We start from the raw sequence: 14,450 nt of genomic DNA on the forward strand, positions 1-14,450 counted from the left end.
CAATGTGCATATACGTCTGATGATTCATAAGGCTGCACATACAATCCAAGATGGAATTATTATCCCGATTCTGTGGAATAAGGAATGCGAGATGACCAAGCCAATTCCAGTAAACATGATGCAAAGAACTAGTCAAGAGAAACATTAACATGTTTAACACGTCTATCATCAGTTTAAGGAAGTGCACAAATGAGTAATCAACATCCTCTGTATCAATGCAAATAGACATAGATGTACACTTGTCATTCCAGCATATATAACAGTAGTTCTAGTCTTCTAGAGGTAATATAACCCTATACTCTCATAATGGTCCTCTCTGTGGTGATATATTCAGCAGATGCTCAAAAAGCTGAAAGTCTCATGCTGCTCAAGTTAGGCCAATCTTGTATTTTCGGGCATAGCCTTATGCCAGAAGCAAAAGTTACGTCGAGCACCATTAGCATGAGTTGACTTCGCCTGATGCCAGAAAATCAAATCTTATTTCTTGAATCATGCTGCTCTCCGCAAAAACAGAGCCAACATGTAAGACAATGCAGAATCAACTGAGAATAAAGCAATGATAAACAGCCCAACTAGAACAAGTGCCAGTATTGCAGTCTTCAGCTGCAGCAATTGGAGAAAGGGTTAGTTTTAACTTATGTATTGATCTCGACCTCAAAAGAAAAAGGATGAACATTCTTTGAAACTATGCTTAATTTATGAGTCAAGAACGTCAGTGCTAATCAACATCATTGAAACTAATGCTTAATTTATGAGTCAAGCATGTCAGTGCTAACCAACATCATTGAAACCAATGCTTAATTTATGAGTCAAGCATGTCAGTGCAAATCAACATCGTATTTAGCACATAGTAGAATCTCAAGAACTAAAAAGTTTAGGTAAAATAATTTGTCCCTTCATCAAACAAAAGGGTAGATACTGTTCAATGTAAGATTCCAACAATTAACTTCTGAAAGTCAAAATACAGCAGCGCAGAAATTACGCAATGCATGTTATTTTTAATAAACCTAACCAAGCACTGTACAAGAAATAATCTTGGCATAACTAATAAAATATTACTAATATACAATATGCAGAACGACACCTTAGTTGTTATCCTTATTTTCTAACTTGTCATCCTTCTCCTCTTAGTTGTATCCTTATTTTAACTTTTAGTCCCACATTAGTTGGTGAACATCTTCCCTTAGCTTTTGTAAGCCTATATAGAGGCCCTTGAGGCTTGAGGTAAATCATCTTGAATTTGAATATATCTTTTATATAAAGTTCTATTCTTTAGTTTACTCCTTTTAAGAGAGTGTGTTTCTTCTTAATTAGTAAGTGAGTCATCCTTCAATTTTCACTATCCTGTCATAGAGCAGGGTTCCTAACCTCACCATTATTGGCACACCCCCGACGTTCCGGAGTCACACATCCTTGGCCACCTCATGGACTTCACTGAGAGAAGAAAAATTGAAGTTCTTCGCTTTTTTATCCTTCGTGTCTGCACCACTTCGTATTTGCACCTCATTTTTGTGGTTTTCCCCTAATGTATACATCATTTTTATTTGCACGATATTGTTTGTACTTGTTCTGATATGTCACCCAATGTATGCATCATTTTTTTTAATTTACGCCGTATCCATTGAAATATAACAGCACACTTCATATCTCAAGGACAATCAATGCCATTGTAGAAACTACCAAGAACTATAGAAATATATAGGTTCATATCCTATTCCCTTTGTAGCATCTCCAACTCTTTTTTCACAAAGATGTGTCCTTTCTCAATTAAAACTATGCCAAATATTCTGTTTTTGAGGTCGATTATGTATGTGAAGATAGAAATACGTCTGTTAAAAAGATGATAAATATCTGCTGAGGTGTAAATTTCCAGAGGATTTGGTAAATCAACTATTGTAATTAAATGTGGATCTAATCTGGATTAAGAAAGTTAACGGAGCTAGTGAGGTGAACCTTAAAAAAGGTCGAAAAATTGGGATAACAGTATTATTCCTTTTTGAATGTGAATATAAAAGACATAGGTAGGGCGCAAGCTGAAAAATGGTGCATACATTAGGTGCCAAACCTAAAAGGTATTAGGATAGGTGCAAAACAGAAAGCCGTATACACTACGGACAAGTTGTAAGAAGAAATAAAAAACATATAAAATCAAAGAAACAGGACATACATTAGGGTGCAAAATGCAAAACACTCCAGCATGCCCCTCACTCCCATGGATGCCTTACCTCAGGCATGTGCCATTCATGCCTGCAAGCCATTGCACTAGATGGCTGCCTTGTACATTTGGCCCCACCCTTGGCCATCTCATGGACCTTAATTTTGGTGTTTGTTGTGGGTTGTGAAATTGTACAAGAGCATTTCATATGATTGTATTGAATCTAAAACAAAAGTTACATTGCCTCTACATGTCAAGTTCAATAGCTAGCCCTATAAAGGCCATTAACTATATTTAGCATTAGTGATTTTGTCTTGATGACCAAGAGTTGAGTATCCTGAAGTAACAAGCCAAATGTAATGTGGAGCTGGTTACTCCAATGCACTAGGCACACGGAATGATAACAAGTGGGTGTAACACATTATCAGCACACTATATTGGGCTATTGGCCACATACACACAACAGAAGGTAAATGATATTTACCAAATAGAAAGAAAAGATTTTACATACTAACCGTGCTTTGAAATCCAGGCCATTCTATGTACTTCAGCTGACTTGGCTGCTCAACCAAGAATTCCATTATAGATTTTGCAGCCCTGAGTCATTAACAAATAAATATTTTCAGAACAGTATCAATACATCATCAAAAACATTTCATCTAGTTAAACTTTCACAATTCATATTATTAGAGGATCCTATAATAACATGGTGCAGCTCCAGATTACCAAGTACATGACCTTAGATAGGGGGTGTGGAGGTCACGTATTAGGGTAGAAGGTTAGTAAGTATGGAGTGTTGTCTTGCTTTTCGAGGGGCTTAGTCTTATTTCTTATAGTGTCTTGCTTGATTCCGTCATCATCTGTTGTTTATTGTGTTTAGGTTATCACAGTTGTTTAGCTTTCTTCACAGTTGTTTTCACTTTTTCATACCTACTTTGATATTTTGTACTTGAGCCAAAGGTCCTCAGGAAACAACCTTTTTACCTCCACAAGGTAGGGTTAAGGTATGCGTACAATCTACTCTCCCCAGACCCCACTAGTGGAATTTCACTCGGTATTTTGTTGTTGTCGTAGAGGATCTTATAACATCCAAGCAAATAACAACAAAAAACCCAGTTAAATCCCACAAGTGGGTCTGGGGAGGGTAGAGTGAAGGTAGACCTTACCCTACCTCGTGGAGGATAATATCTAAGCAAATTAAGAATTAAAAAATGGATATCATAGACAAGGAGAAAATATTGGAGAAACTACTAAAACCTCAAGTCCTCACATCAAGATACTGAACTGCATCAAAAGGACTAAAGGAGATCTCATATAAACAAGATCTCAATACCTATTTCTCCATGGAAATTGAAGAAACAATTAATTTGATAAAGGGATTTGAGGAGCTTCTAGCTCCAGAAAGTTAATATTGGTCAAAAGAAAAGGTCTAATATCAGGTAAGTCGATATCTTCTCTCTCACCTACCTATACAGTTTCACTTGCAGAAACTGTGTTATGCATCAAGGTTACACGCACATACTGTAATTGACATACCGGACAGATTGCTTGGTAGCATTTATCCAAAATGGATCCTCATCATCATTGACACTAGATTGATAGTTTCTTTCTACAAATGAAGCACATTTGATAGCACGACCAGCAAGAGACAAATGTGTAATGCTTCTACAAGGAACCTGCAAATACCAAAACTCTAAGTTTAAGATGTATTATCGTCACAACAAGATACTGAATGTAATCCCAGAAGTGGGGTTTGGGAAGGGTAGGATGCACACAGACTTTACCCCTACCTTTGTGGGGTAGAGATGTTATTTCCGGTAGACCTTTGACTCAAGTAAACAAAGAAGTATTCAAAGGAAAATAACGACAGCAAAATAGCAAGATGAACAAAGCAAATGAAGAAACATGTATAGTAAAAATTGAAGAATAAGATACTATGCAAATGCTAACTAATACTACGAAATAAGAAAAGAAGATAAACTAAATAAACCTTTCCAGACACAGGCTGAACAGAACCATGACTTTTGAGTGTGCTCCTCTTGTAACTCAGAATATAGGATGGTAATCTTGGATAGACTCCATGAATTTTGGGGCAGAGTACACCTGATGCAAATTGATTTTTAGGAGATTGAAAGAGTTGTTTTAGATAAATTGAAGCCACAAATAAACCGAATTACATATGTTCAATGGAGAATGGAACCTGTAACTAGATCCGAACGCCAGCTGGAAATACTGACCATCTCAGTGATTTATCACAATGTTAGACACTTGCTCACTTGCACTGGCAAAAGTCTCTGAATGAGTGTCTGAAGACTGCAAAAAGAGGTTGCAACAATGAATCATCCAACATCGAAAGAGACATAGTAATGGTACTCAAACAGTTGAAAAGTACAGTCATGCAGTGATCTACAGTGATGAATAATGGCATTGAAAATGTGTTACATCAAATAAAGAAAACTTCTGAATACCCTTTGTTTTTTGAATAAGAGAACTCACACACAATCAAGGATTATTCATACAATCACAAGTTATGCAACTTAACGTCATACAGCAATGTGCGAACTTAATAACTTATTTAGGGACAACAAACAAAAGTAGCCAAAACTAGAGATATGCATACACGACATAAATAATACTGAATACTGGTAGCAAAGGGCAGGTTGGGTTGAAAACGGGTTATAACTCAACCATCCACTTCAATACAGGTAAAAGTGGATCAGTGAGCTGGCCAGTTTTACATGGCACACGAGTAGGAGTTGAATTTAACATTGATTATGGTTTATTTACTAACATCAATTTTGAGTAGGAGTTCATGTGAGATACTAATTTTTGTAATATATTTGTTAAAACAGAATTTATGTCCTTGCTATCATAGTGGTTATCTCATAGGTTAATTACAGTGTTAACATAAGTGCGAATTAGACAATATGAATTGAACTTGTGCAAGTTTAAACCAATGTTAGATATCTAGTCCTAAGTCAAAATTTTGAGCCAACGACGTCTAACTAGTGAAATAGAGAATGTATGAAATAATCATTACCCAATTTTCTGTTCCCTGCAACTCTTAAGTCTCATTTCACATATACCCTTCAAGTGGCCCGGTGGTTCGAGCTTGGGACTTCCATGTTGGAGGTCTCAAGTTCGAAACCCCGCCAGCGAAAGCAAGGGGTTTGCCTTCTGAATCGACTCGTCGCACCGGGCTTGCTTTCTGGGTCGAGCTCACCGGGCTTGCCTAGTGCAGGTTACCTCTCGTATGTGGTTTGCGAGCTATTGCATAGGAGCGGGGGTATTACCCTTTGCACACCCAAAGGGTAGAGGCTGCGGGTTTCCCTTGTCATACAAAAAAATCTCATTTCACATATCCTCTCAAATTTCCCCTAAATACTCTCTCATTCTCCGAAATTATTCAAAATTAAATAGCTTCAGACGAAAAAGAAACAAAAGTCAGCTAGCTTGCTAATAAGACATCATCATTACAAAATTTAATCAACTTCAGTACTTAAGACCCCTCTCTCTCTCTCTCCCTACCCTTATCCTTCATTCCGAAGCACCAATTACAACACCCCTATCATTTTTTCTTATGTTTCAACAACACCCATCTCAATTTTTTTCCCCTCAAATTCCCTGGGAAATCATTTACACCTACAATTACTTAAATAAACACACCAAAAGCAGAAAATTAATGACATTATTGCGCAAACAAGGCTGAGTATGGAAGCAGAAAAAATACAGTGTTTGAATTGTAACACAAAGAGATTAGGGTATTTGTATTTAGCGTGAGAGAGATAAGGAACTTACAGTGCCTGACCGAGGTAGAGACAGTGGTGTCGACCGCCGGAGCAAGAAAACCTGAGTATACTGACTGTAATATGGGTGTTAAAGTGGGTCGGGAATTAGAATTTGGGTTGCATTGCTTATTGCCCACCTAACATGGGACTAAATAAATGAAAAACTACCTAAATATACGACTTATTTTGTAATATTTTTTTAAAAAAAGAGAAATTATCATTGGAAAAAATTATTAGAAATTTTATTTTCGAATATATGACTTTTTGCAATTATCAATTGAATACATAATGAGTCAGATATATCACATTATCGAATCATTCGCAATATACTGGAACAATAAATAATGTATTCAAAACTAAGACGTGATGTATCGAAAAAGAGATTGAGGAATGTATCCAAAATTGAAACATAATATATCGAGACGTTTTGAGCTGTATTCAAATTTCACCAAATATAAGTGATTTTTGTAATTTAGGAATATGATGTAATTAACTCTTAATATTATAGAGTTTGTGTAAAATTCTCATTATAAAATTTCATAAATACCCAATTTTTAAAGTTTGTCATCAGATAAATTTTTTTAGGAACTTCCAAAAATAGCAAGGATTAGAAATATAATTAGGTCTAATAGCTAATATTTAATTATGACTCATAGTTACGCGTTAAAAAAAGAAAGGCGAGCGAGAGAGTAAAGAGAGGAGAGAAATGGTGTTGTGTAATTGTATATATGCTAGACAATGTATATAACTAGTTTGTATATGTATTGTTATATCAATTAATGCAATGTATTACAAATATGATTTGTATCAATGAATATAGTTATATGAATCAAGGGAAAATTGTATATAATAGCAAACTAATAACCTAAAATAAATGGAGTAGCTAGGGTTTGATTTAATTGTGCTCCATAGCAAAACGTTAGCCAAAGTTTGCCAGGCGTCTCTCTCCCAAAAATCTCGCTCGCCACTCTCCCTCTGCTCGCCACTCTCGCTTTATACACATAAGTGTATAATTCTGTTTCTGTTTTGTATAAAGCGAGAGAAAATTGTATATACACATGCAAAAACATATATCTTCGTGTTATACACTTAATTATACAATTTACAAACATTTTACTTCAATTCAATTGTAGACAAATGCAAATTTTATACAAATATTGCAGAGAAAAAGGCCAACGAATTATACAATTGCAAATTATACAATTGCAGTGAAATACATTTTTCTCTAGCTTTATACAACAGAAGTGTATATATTGTGTTTCTGTTTTTGTACAAAGCGAGAGAAAAACATATATCTTCTTGCTATACACTTATAATTATGCAATATACATACATTTTAATTCGATTCAATTGTATGCAAAGCAAATTTTATAAAAATATTGCAGTGAAATAGGCAGCGAATTATACAATTGTGCATTATACAATTGCAGTGAAATAGAATAGCGAATTATACAATTGCAGCGAAATAGGCCAGCGAATTATACAATTTAGGCCAGCAAATTATACAATTGTATATGTATAGCGAATTATACAATTATGGAGCGCAATTATGCAAACTTTACTATAGCATACAAATATGAATTTTTTGTTTGCTATATGCGAAAGTTGCCCTTTAATCAATACGATGAACTTAATTGTATTAGTGAATGCCACTTTTATAATATATATAACCATTTTTGCCTTGAGAAAGTTATCACGTGTATTTTTATATCGACGGTATGGTTAACATGAAAAGGTTATCATTTGTATTTGTATATTAGTTGTTAATATTTGTATTTATTTATGTACCAAGTAATTTAGCACGGGTGTAAATAATTTTTCTAAGCTTCATAACAATTTTTTCAATAATCGACTATATAAGAAAGAAGAAAAAGGTAAATTTTAGAAGGTTTTAAAAATATATCAATAGAAATTTAATTATTTGATATTATCACATATCTAAACAATTTTAAATATATAATAAATGATTAAAAATATCTTCATACCTAATTATATTTGCTAATATAATTGTCTTGTTAAAATTGAGTGATATTTTTATGTAGCAATGAAGCATCACTTTTTCTAATTTTTTTGTACAAAAAAAATATAGAATCTGATAATTCTATGGTTAGAAGACCGTTAAAAATGTACACAACAAAATAAATAATTTATTTTTTTAAAAAGAAAATCTACTTTTCTGAGGTCAAACATTCAACACTTTTCGTTAGTGTTACTTTGTTACTCTAACAAAATTTGAAGAAGGAGAAAAATAAATTTGAAACAACAGCAAAATAATAATAATATTGTTGACTCTTTTAGAAATTTATTCTTCATTAAATTGTTGCTCTGAAGGCACTTCTAAATGCTTCATCAATGCAATTTTACGACTTTTTCAGAAATATGTACATATAATTGTTGCATTATGAAAGTACAAGTAGATCAAAATGTTGGATTATAGACTCATGTTAAAGAAATATTCTTGAACATGAAAAAATTAGAAATTGGTCTAACCTATATAACTCAAATGCTCAAAATGACTTGTGATATGAAAACCAACAATTCTATGTTAGTAGACATATATTTTATAGCTTCAAATATTACATTTATTTATAGTATGTTTGCTTTCATATTTTTCAAATTACGCTTGCCGAAAATAGACATAACTCACACCAAAAATATTTAGAAGAGTTGAATGAGAAGGAAAAAAAAACATTAAAAGGATGAACTTTGTCAAAGTGAGATCATATGCAATATTCAATCAATTTCGATCCTTAAAGTACGCATAATACCCACTGATAAAATTTAGTAAAAAGAGATACTTTACAATATAAAAGTTAAAAAATATGGGCATGCAAAAGCTATTAACTCTTAAATGATTTTTTAATTAACAAAAAAATCTCATCCTTGTATGTGAAGGAATGATGTTGTTGAAAAAGAAATTAGAGATTTGAGCAGATTCTTTTATCGTACCTTCAACAGTTTCAGTTGAAAAAACTTGTCCGAATAGTCAATTAACACTTGTTATTTAATCTGCACTAAGTATAACAATAAATTTACAGAAACATAAACAACTAAGTTTAAAGTATGTATTTAAAAACAACAATTAATAATATAAATATAAATTAATGACTGTAAAAAGCATATTAGGATTTGTATCAATAGAATGAAACAAAATGAAAAAAAAAATTGAGCTCACCGAATGCACAATGTCCCCTAAGGGAATTATTCTCCTCTAATACCCAAGGTTTATAGGAATAAATCATCTCATGATAGAGCAATTGTATTCACCAGTATATTGATACAAAAATAGTGGTGTCAACAGGAGCAAAGGTCACAAATATTTAACTGTCAAAAGAAGAAGTTCAGATTTTTCGTTGTTTTATAATAAAAGAAAATTCCTCTATTTATAAAAAAACAAAGGGTAGTGTGAACAAATATTTATTGTGCTTTATCGGAAAGGTCACAACTCTTTGGAAAAATTACAACCCTTTGTTGTAACGACCTGATACCGTCGTTATGGAAAAGTCAATGAAGAAAGAATTGGGGCCAAAAACTCATTCCTAGTAACTTGGAATTACCTAACCTAGTCCAGATGTGGAAGAAATCAGAGTCATTAAGGTGTAGAAAAAATCTCGTAATGAATAAGAGATCTAATTGTAAATTTTATAACATGAGTGATAGATAAGACGATAAGAAACTCGTAGCACTTTATAGAATCGAATTTGAACGATCTCGGAATTGATCTTTTCGTGAATGGGTACATTCTGTCCGTGCAGAGGCCGCTATAGCGGGATTTAGGCCACTGGTGCGGCGCCGCTACAGCGGGATGGGTCAGCTGGAGCGGGACAGACGCGTTTTAAGTTGCTTATAAACCTTAAGACAAGCCTATTTAGTACTTTTTGACTTTTAGGACTAAGGAGGCGATCTCATACGAGTTTTTAACATTTTTTCACCATTTTTAGGCAAAAGGTATGATATTAACTCCCCGAATTCATTTTTCGATCTGTAAAACCTATTTCCTATTATCGATGGGAAAGGGTTTTGATCTAAGAGTTATGGTGAAAAAAATCCTAAATTTGGTATTATGATATTGGGTTTGGTCTAGGGTTATTGGGTTTGTAATAATCCGAATAATTAGACCTTTGATTGTTGATCCTTGCGTATATTAATTGATTGTGATTGTGGTGTGTGATTGAGGATTAGATTGTCACATTCCGGCAAGCAAACTTGGATCGATTGTCACTTTCCGACATAATATTAGATCGGTTGCCATGTTCTGGCACAACTATAAGATTGAGTTGCCACAATTGTGCAAGCTAACCGGGATCAAGTACCACGCTAGTGCACTAACAATTTGATTTTGAGTTCCGTGAGAGGACCAATGGTGTGTAAGCATGTGAAATGTGTTTTTGAGTTGTCATGTTGATAATGATGTTACATTGATATATTTATGCATGTTATTATAATGTTTGTTCGACTTGTTTATATTGCACAAGTGGGATAGCCGTCTGATCCCACTAGTACACAGTGGTTGTGTAATGATTTTGCACCTGCTCTGATTTTTGTTGAGTACAGGGCATCTTCAAGCGACTGTTGACACACCTCACTTTGGAGATCGGTGACTAATTCGAATTCAAGAGTGAGCTAGTTCCTCCGGGCTGCTTTGAGTTCTCTTTGTTTAAGTCCACTCTCTTCGGACTCAAACTATTATTTAAGGTGTTGTTTAGTTTCGGGGTTGTACCACTTGTTCTTAGATTTGTCTTTAGTAGAATTTTGGTACATGACTTCGAGGTTCTAGGTGTTTAATTCTGCATTGTTAGTTAATTAAACTTTTTAGTTTTAGTTTAGTTGCTTAGTTTGGGTTGTAGTAGTAGTTCTTCCACCATATGGTTAGTGTGGGTGTCAATCACGACACTTTAGGTCATGATTAGGAAAGGTTACAACTTTTTATAATAGTCGTAATTTTTCATAAAAATCGCAGTTTTTCATTAAAGTTGCAACTTTTCATAAAAGTCGCAAATTTTTCTAAAAGTCATAACTTTTTCTGAAAAAGGAAAACTAATTTTGAAAATAAAATAAGTTAAAAGGGAATTTTTATTTGTGGTGACGCCATGTAAGCGGGCTTAAGGTCTCTATTATATAAATAATATAATATGATATGATGGAGAGAAAAGAAATGAGGTGAGAGAGAGAGGGGACAGAGATAAAATGAAGTATACTATTCCATATCACTATTAAATTGAAGTATTCTTTAAGATTTCAATGACCGTCTTAATGGGGTTACAATATATAACAAATTTGTTTATTGGAATAGCTTTGTTGAATCAAGACGACTCATCTTCTATTGGCTCTGAGCTTGTTCTCTTAATAATCGAGTGATGTCAAAGTACTTAAAGGTCTAATTAATATGAACATTTATATATGTTTTCATTCACTTTTTTTCTAATGAAAAATTTGAGTCAATCATTTCATATTTGATATGTCTAAGATAATAATATTTAAAATAATACTTTTAATTATACGTGTAAAAAGTAACTTACGCGTCAAGTGGAAATGACGAACCTATTCCTCATACTACCCCCTCCCCCCCTAAATAAATGACTTTCGCAACAGTAGAAACTAATTTACACTCCTAATTATTTAGACGTGTCATTAGTTTTCCTCTAAACCACTTTAATTAGAACCTACTATCCAAACAACTTAATTAATTAAAGAAGTAAACTAGCTAGAGTCTTCAAATTAAAGACAACAATGCCTACATTTACATATGTAAACTCCATGACCAAAAAAGTTTTATTTATCTATATATAGATTAAATTCTATGATATAATTACTACTAATTAACTTCATTTTTAAAACATGCAAAACCATTCATGCACATAAGCTGTTTAAAGTCAGCAATTTTTCTAGCAAGCAAAGGTACTAGAATTGATCATTAATTAATTAATGCTTAATTATTTCTTCAATTATTTCCTAAGTTTATTGCTTGCTGCTTCTTCACATTCTGCCAGCTCTTTCAAAAGTCAACCCCAACTTATTTCACGATAAATTAAAGTTTACTTATGAGTTTGACTTATATTTATGTAAAATATATTTACACTCTCAAATCATCTTTACTTGATATAGTTGATAACATGTTCTATAAAATATACAAAGGATAATTACCTATAAATATTATTTTTGTGACTTGATAATGTAAAAATTTTTGAACCTTTTTATTTTTTATATGACACTTTTTTATTCTTAGTTTGGTTTGAGATAAAAATAACAATCTTAAAATAAAATGTGAATATTTTATCCATTATTTGTATTAAAATGATGAGATTTGTTATTAGTTGATTCCATGGAATATTCTAATTGTCTATTCCGTATAGCATACCAATGACAAGTTTTTGTAATAAAATTGATATTTTTTTATAATCGAAAGATGCAATGTTATAAATTTTTCATTAAACTCTTACTGATATTTTATAGTAATGAAAAAAAAATCATGACATTGCTTGTATTTAAAACGATACATTAAAAGATCTGTAATGGAGTCTCGAATGCAAATTATTTAGTTTATGAGAATCCAATAATTTTAGTTCAAACTATATATATACAACAACACCGACAATAAGTTTAATGTGATCCCACAAGACACATGAGAGTCTACGAAGAATGATATGTCTATTCAGACCTTAATACTTTACCCTATTTTGTGTGCGGTAAAAAGATTGTTTCGTATATATATATATATACTCCCTCCGTCCGGAATTGTTTGTCATGTTGCGCATATCAAAAGTCAATTTGACTAATTTTCAAAGATAAATTAGATCATATTACTGTGATATTTTAAACAAAAAAATTAGATATTCTAAAACTACATGAGAAGTACTATAAATTACAATTTTTTGCATATTAGTATGATGAAAAAATATATCTTAAAATGTTAGTCAAAGTTTTTATAGTTTGATTCTAAAAATAGAAACCATGACAAATAATTTCGAACAGAGAGAGTATAAAAAAATTGTGTAACTAGTTATGGTTGAATATTTCAATAAAAAATGAGTTGGTACCTAGGTAGCATGTCTATATAAGTACCCCTTCATCAATTGTTTCAAACATTTCATTCTTCTTTCCCTTTTTCATACCCCTCTAACAAAAATAACTAAATCTATCGAGCACCTCAACGTACATTTCACCTTCTCTATAAGATGAAGGTGATGAAAATCTTAATATCCCTCGCCGTCACTATGGCGCTCGCCATAACTATCATCACCACCATCACCACCACCACTACTACTGAGATTACGGGGTCCAAAAAAGCACCAATTCCCACATTGCCCCCGTTGAAGAAAAAATTAGTAGCAAGTCGATTTCTCGCGGAACAAGTGAAGCCGAAAAACCCTAGAGCGGCCGATCACTGCCACAAGGATAACGAAATATGTACCGCTCTTGAAATTGGCGGCAAAAACACAACATGTTGCAACAATAAATGTATCAATTTATCGTATGATGATCATAATTGCGGTGCGTGCAAGAAGAAATGTCCGTTTACGGAGACTTGTTGTAGGGGTGAATGTGTAAATTTGTCTTTTGATAAAAGGCATTGTGGATATTGCAACAACAGGTGCATGACTGGTGGATATTGTTTTTATGGAATTTGTGATTACGCCTAATATATAAGGTTTGGCAATTTAATGATTTTTATAATTTAAAGTATTATTATTGTTTATGTTGAAAATAAACAACCACATTTGAGATATTTAGTGGTTGACATCCCTCAAGAACATCATTTATACATTAATAATGATTTATCATTCAAATATTGATGTAATAATTTCAAGCATAAGAGTGTGTATACTCATGATAATTGTTTGTTTTTGTTAACAATTTTTTTGTGCAATTTGAGTCAATTTTGTGCAATTTTCGAACATGTAGTGTTGGTGTTATATTCTTTGTAACCTGTTTTGTTTCACAAATTTAAACCTTCTATTACTTGTAAAATTGTTTATCTATTTGTTAGTTGATGAATTTTACTTTATTGGATGAGTTTGGGCGTTTAACTAGATCGCAAGGATACATTTATTAAAATTATCAATTCACTTTGGATCTAGTAATTTTTGTTTAAATTTTTATATGTATTTAAAACTTCAATAAAAGAAGTTCTTATAATAGGTTACCATAGGTCCAATACTATATATCTAATGACTCATTTGATAGATATAAAATCAAAACACCCTTAGTTTAGATAATAATACCAAATATGAAAAAAATAAATAAAGAAGTTAGTAACATGGGTTATTGACTAATACTTCTCGTTCTTAATTACTTGTTCAATTTTAACTTAACATATTTATTAAAAAAAATTAACATAGTATACCATTTTATCCTTAATATTTGATAGATTCTAAAATTAATTTACTCATTAAAAAAGTTTTTTTTTTTTCAAAAAACATTAAGTTTCTAATAAATTAAGAATATAATAATAAAAATAAAAAATATTTTTTATTTTATTAAAAATAATAAGTAAAAAATTAAAATCG

At 32.3% G+C, this 14,450-nt stretch overlaps 2 protein-coding genes across 3 annotated transcripts; one reads left to right on the forward strand and one right to left on the reverse strand.

The window, feature by feature from the left end:
* Nucleotides 1-113: 113 nt before the first annotated feature.
* On the reverse strand, nucleotides 114-6,081 carry LOC107018726. Of its 2 annotated transcripts, XM_027916925.1 has the most exons (7): nucleotides 5,954-6,081; nucleotides 5,196-5,485; nucleotides 4,356-4,468; nucleotides 4,146-4,258; nucleotides 3,692-3,831; nucleotides 2,671-2,752; nucleotides 114-603 (listed from the first exon to the last, which is right to left on the reverse strand). In XM_027916925.1, exons 3-7 carry the CDS (start codon nucleotides 4,393-4,395, stop codon nucleotides 490-492), a joined length of 489 nt encoding a protein of 162 aa, XP_027772726.1. In that variant the 5' UTR covers nucleotides 4,396-4,468; nucleotides 5,196-5,485; nucleotides 5,954-6,081; the 3' UTR covers nucleotides 114-489. The 2 variants fall into 2 exon arrangements, with proteins under 2 accessions (XP_027772726.1, XP_015074772.1); XM_015219286.2 differs by lacking the exon at nucleotides 5,196-5,485.
* Nucleotides 6,082-13,052: 6,971 nt separating this feature from the next.
* On the forward strand, nucleotides 13,053-13,868 carry LOC107019998 (stigma-specific STIG1-like protein 1). The gene has a single exon (XM_015220345.2). The coding sequence runs from the start codon at nucleotides 13,119-13,121 to the stop codon at nucleotides 13,581-13,583; it is 465 nt and encodes a 154-aa protein (XP_015075831.1). The 5' UTR covers nucleotides 13,053-13,118; the 3' UTR covers nucleotides 13,584-13,868.
* Nucleotides 13,869-14,450: the final 582 nt, after the last annotated feature.

Source organism: Solanum pennellii, chromosome 5, assembly GCF_001406875.1.
Source record: "Solanum pennellii chromosome 5, SPENNV200".
In the NCBI taxonomy this organism is placed as follows: domain Eukaryota; kingdom Viridiplantae; phylum Streptophyta; class Magnoliopsida; order Solanales; family Solanaceae; genus Solanum; species Solanum pennellii.

Coding starts and splice junctions, on each gene's coding strand:
- LOC107018726 (XM_015219286.2), bottom strand. CDS start 4,395: ATGGTCAGTATTTCCAGCTGGCGTTCGGATCTAGTTACAG. Junction 2,753..3,691: donor GCTACCAAGCAATCTGTCCG/GTATGTCAATTA, acceptor TTAATGACTCAG/GGCTGCAAAATCTATAATGG. Junction 604..2,670: donor GGCCTGGATTTCAAAGCACG/GTTAGTATGTAA, acceptor CAATTGCTGCAG/CTGAAGACTGCAATACTGGC.
- LOC107019998 (XM_015220345.2), top strand. CDS start 13,119: ATGAAGGTGATGAAAATCTTAATATCCCTCGCCGTCACTATGGCGCTC.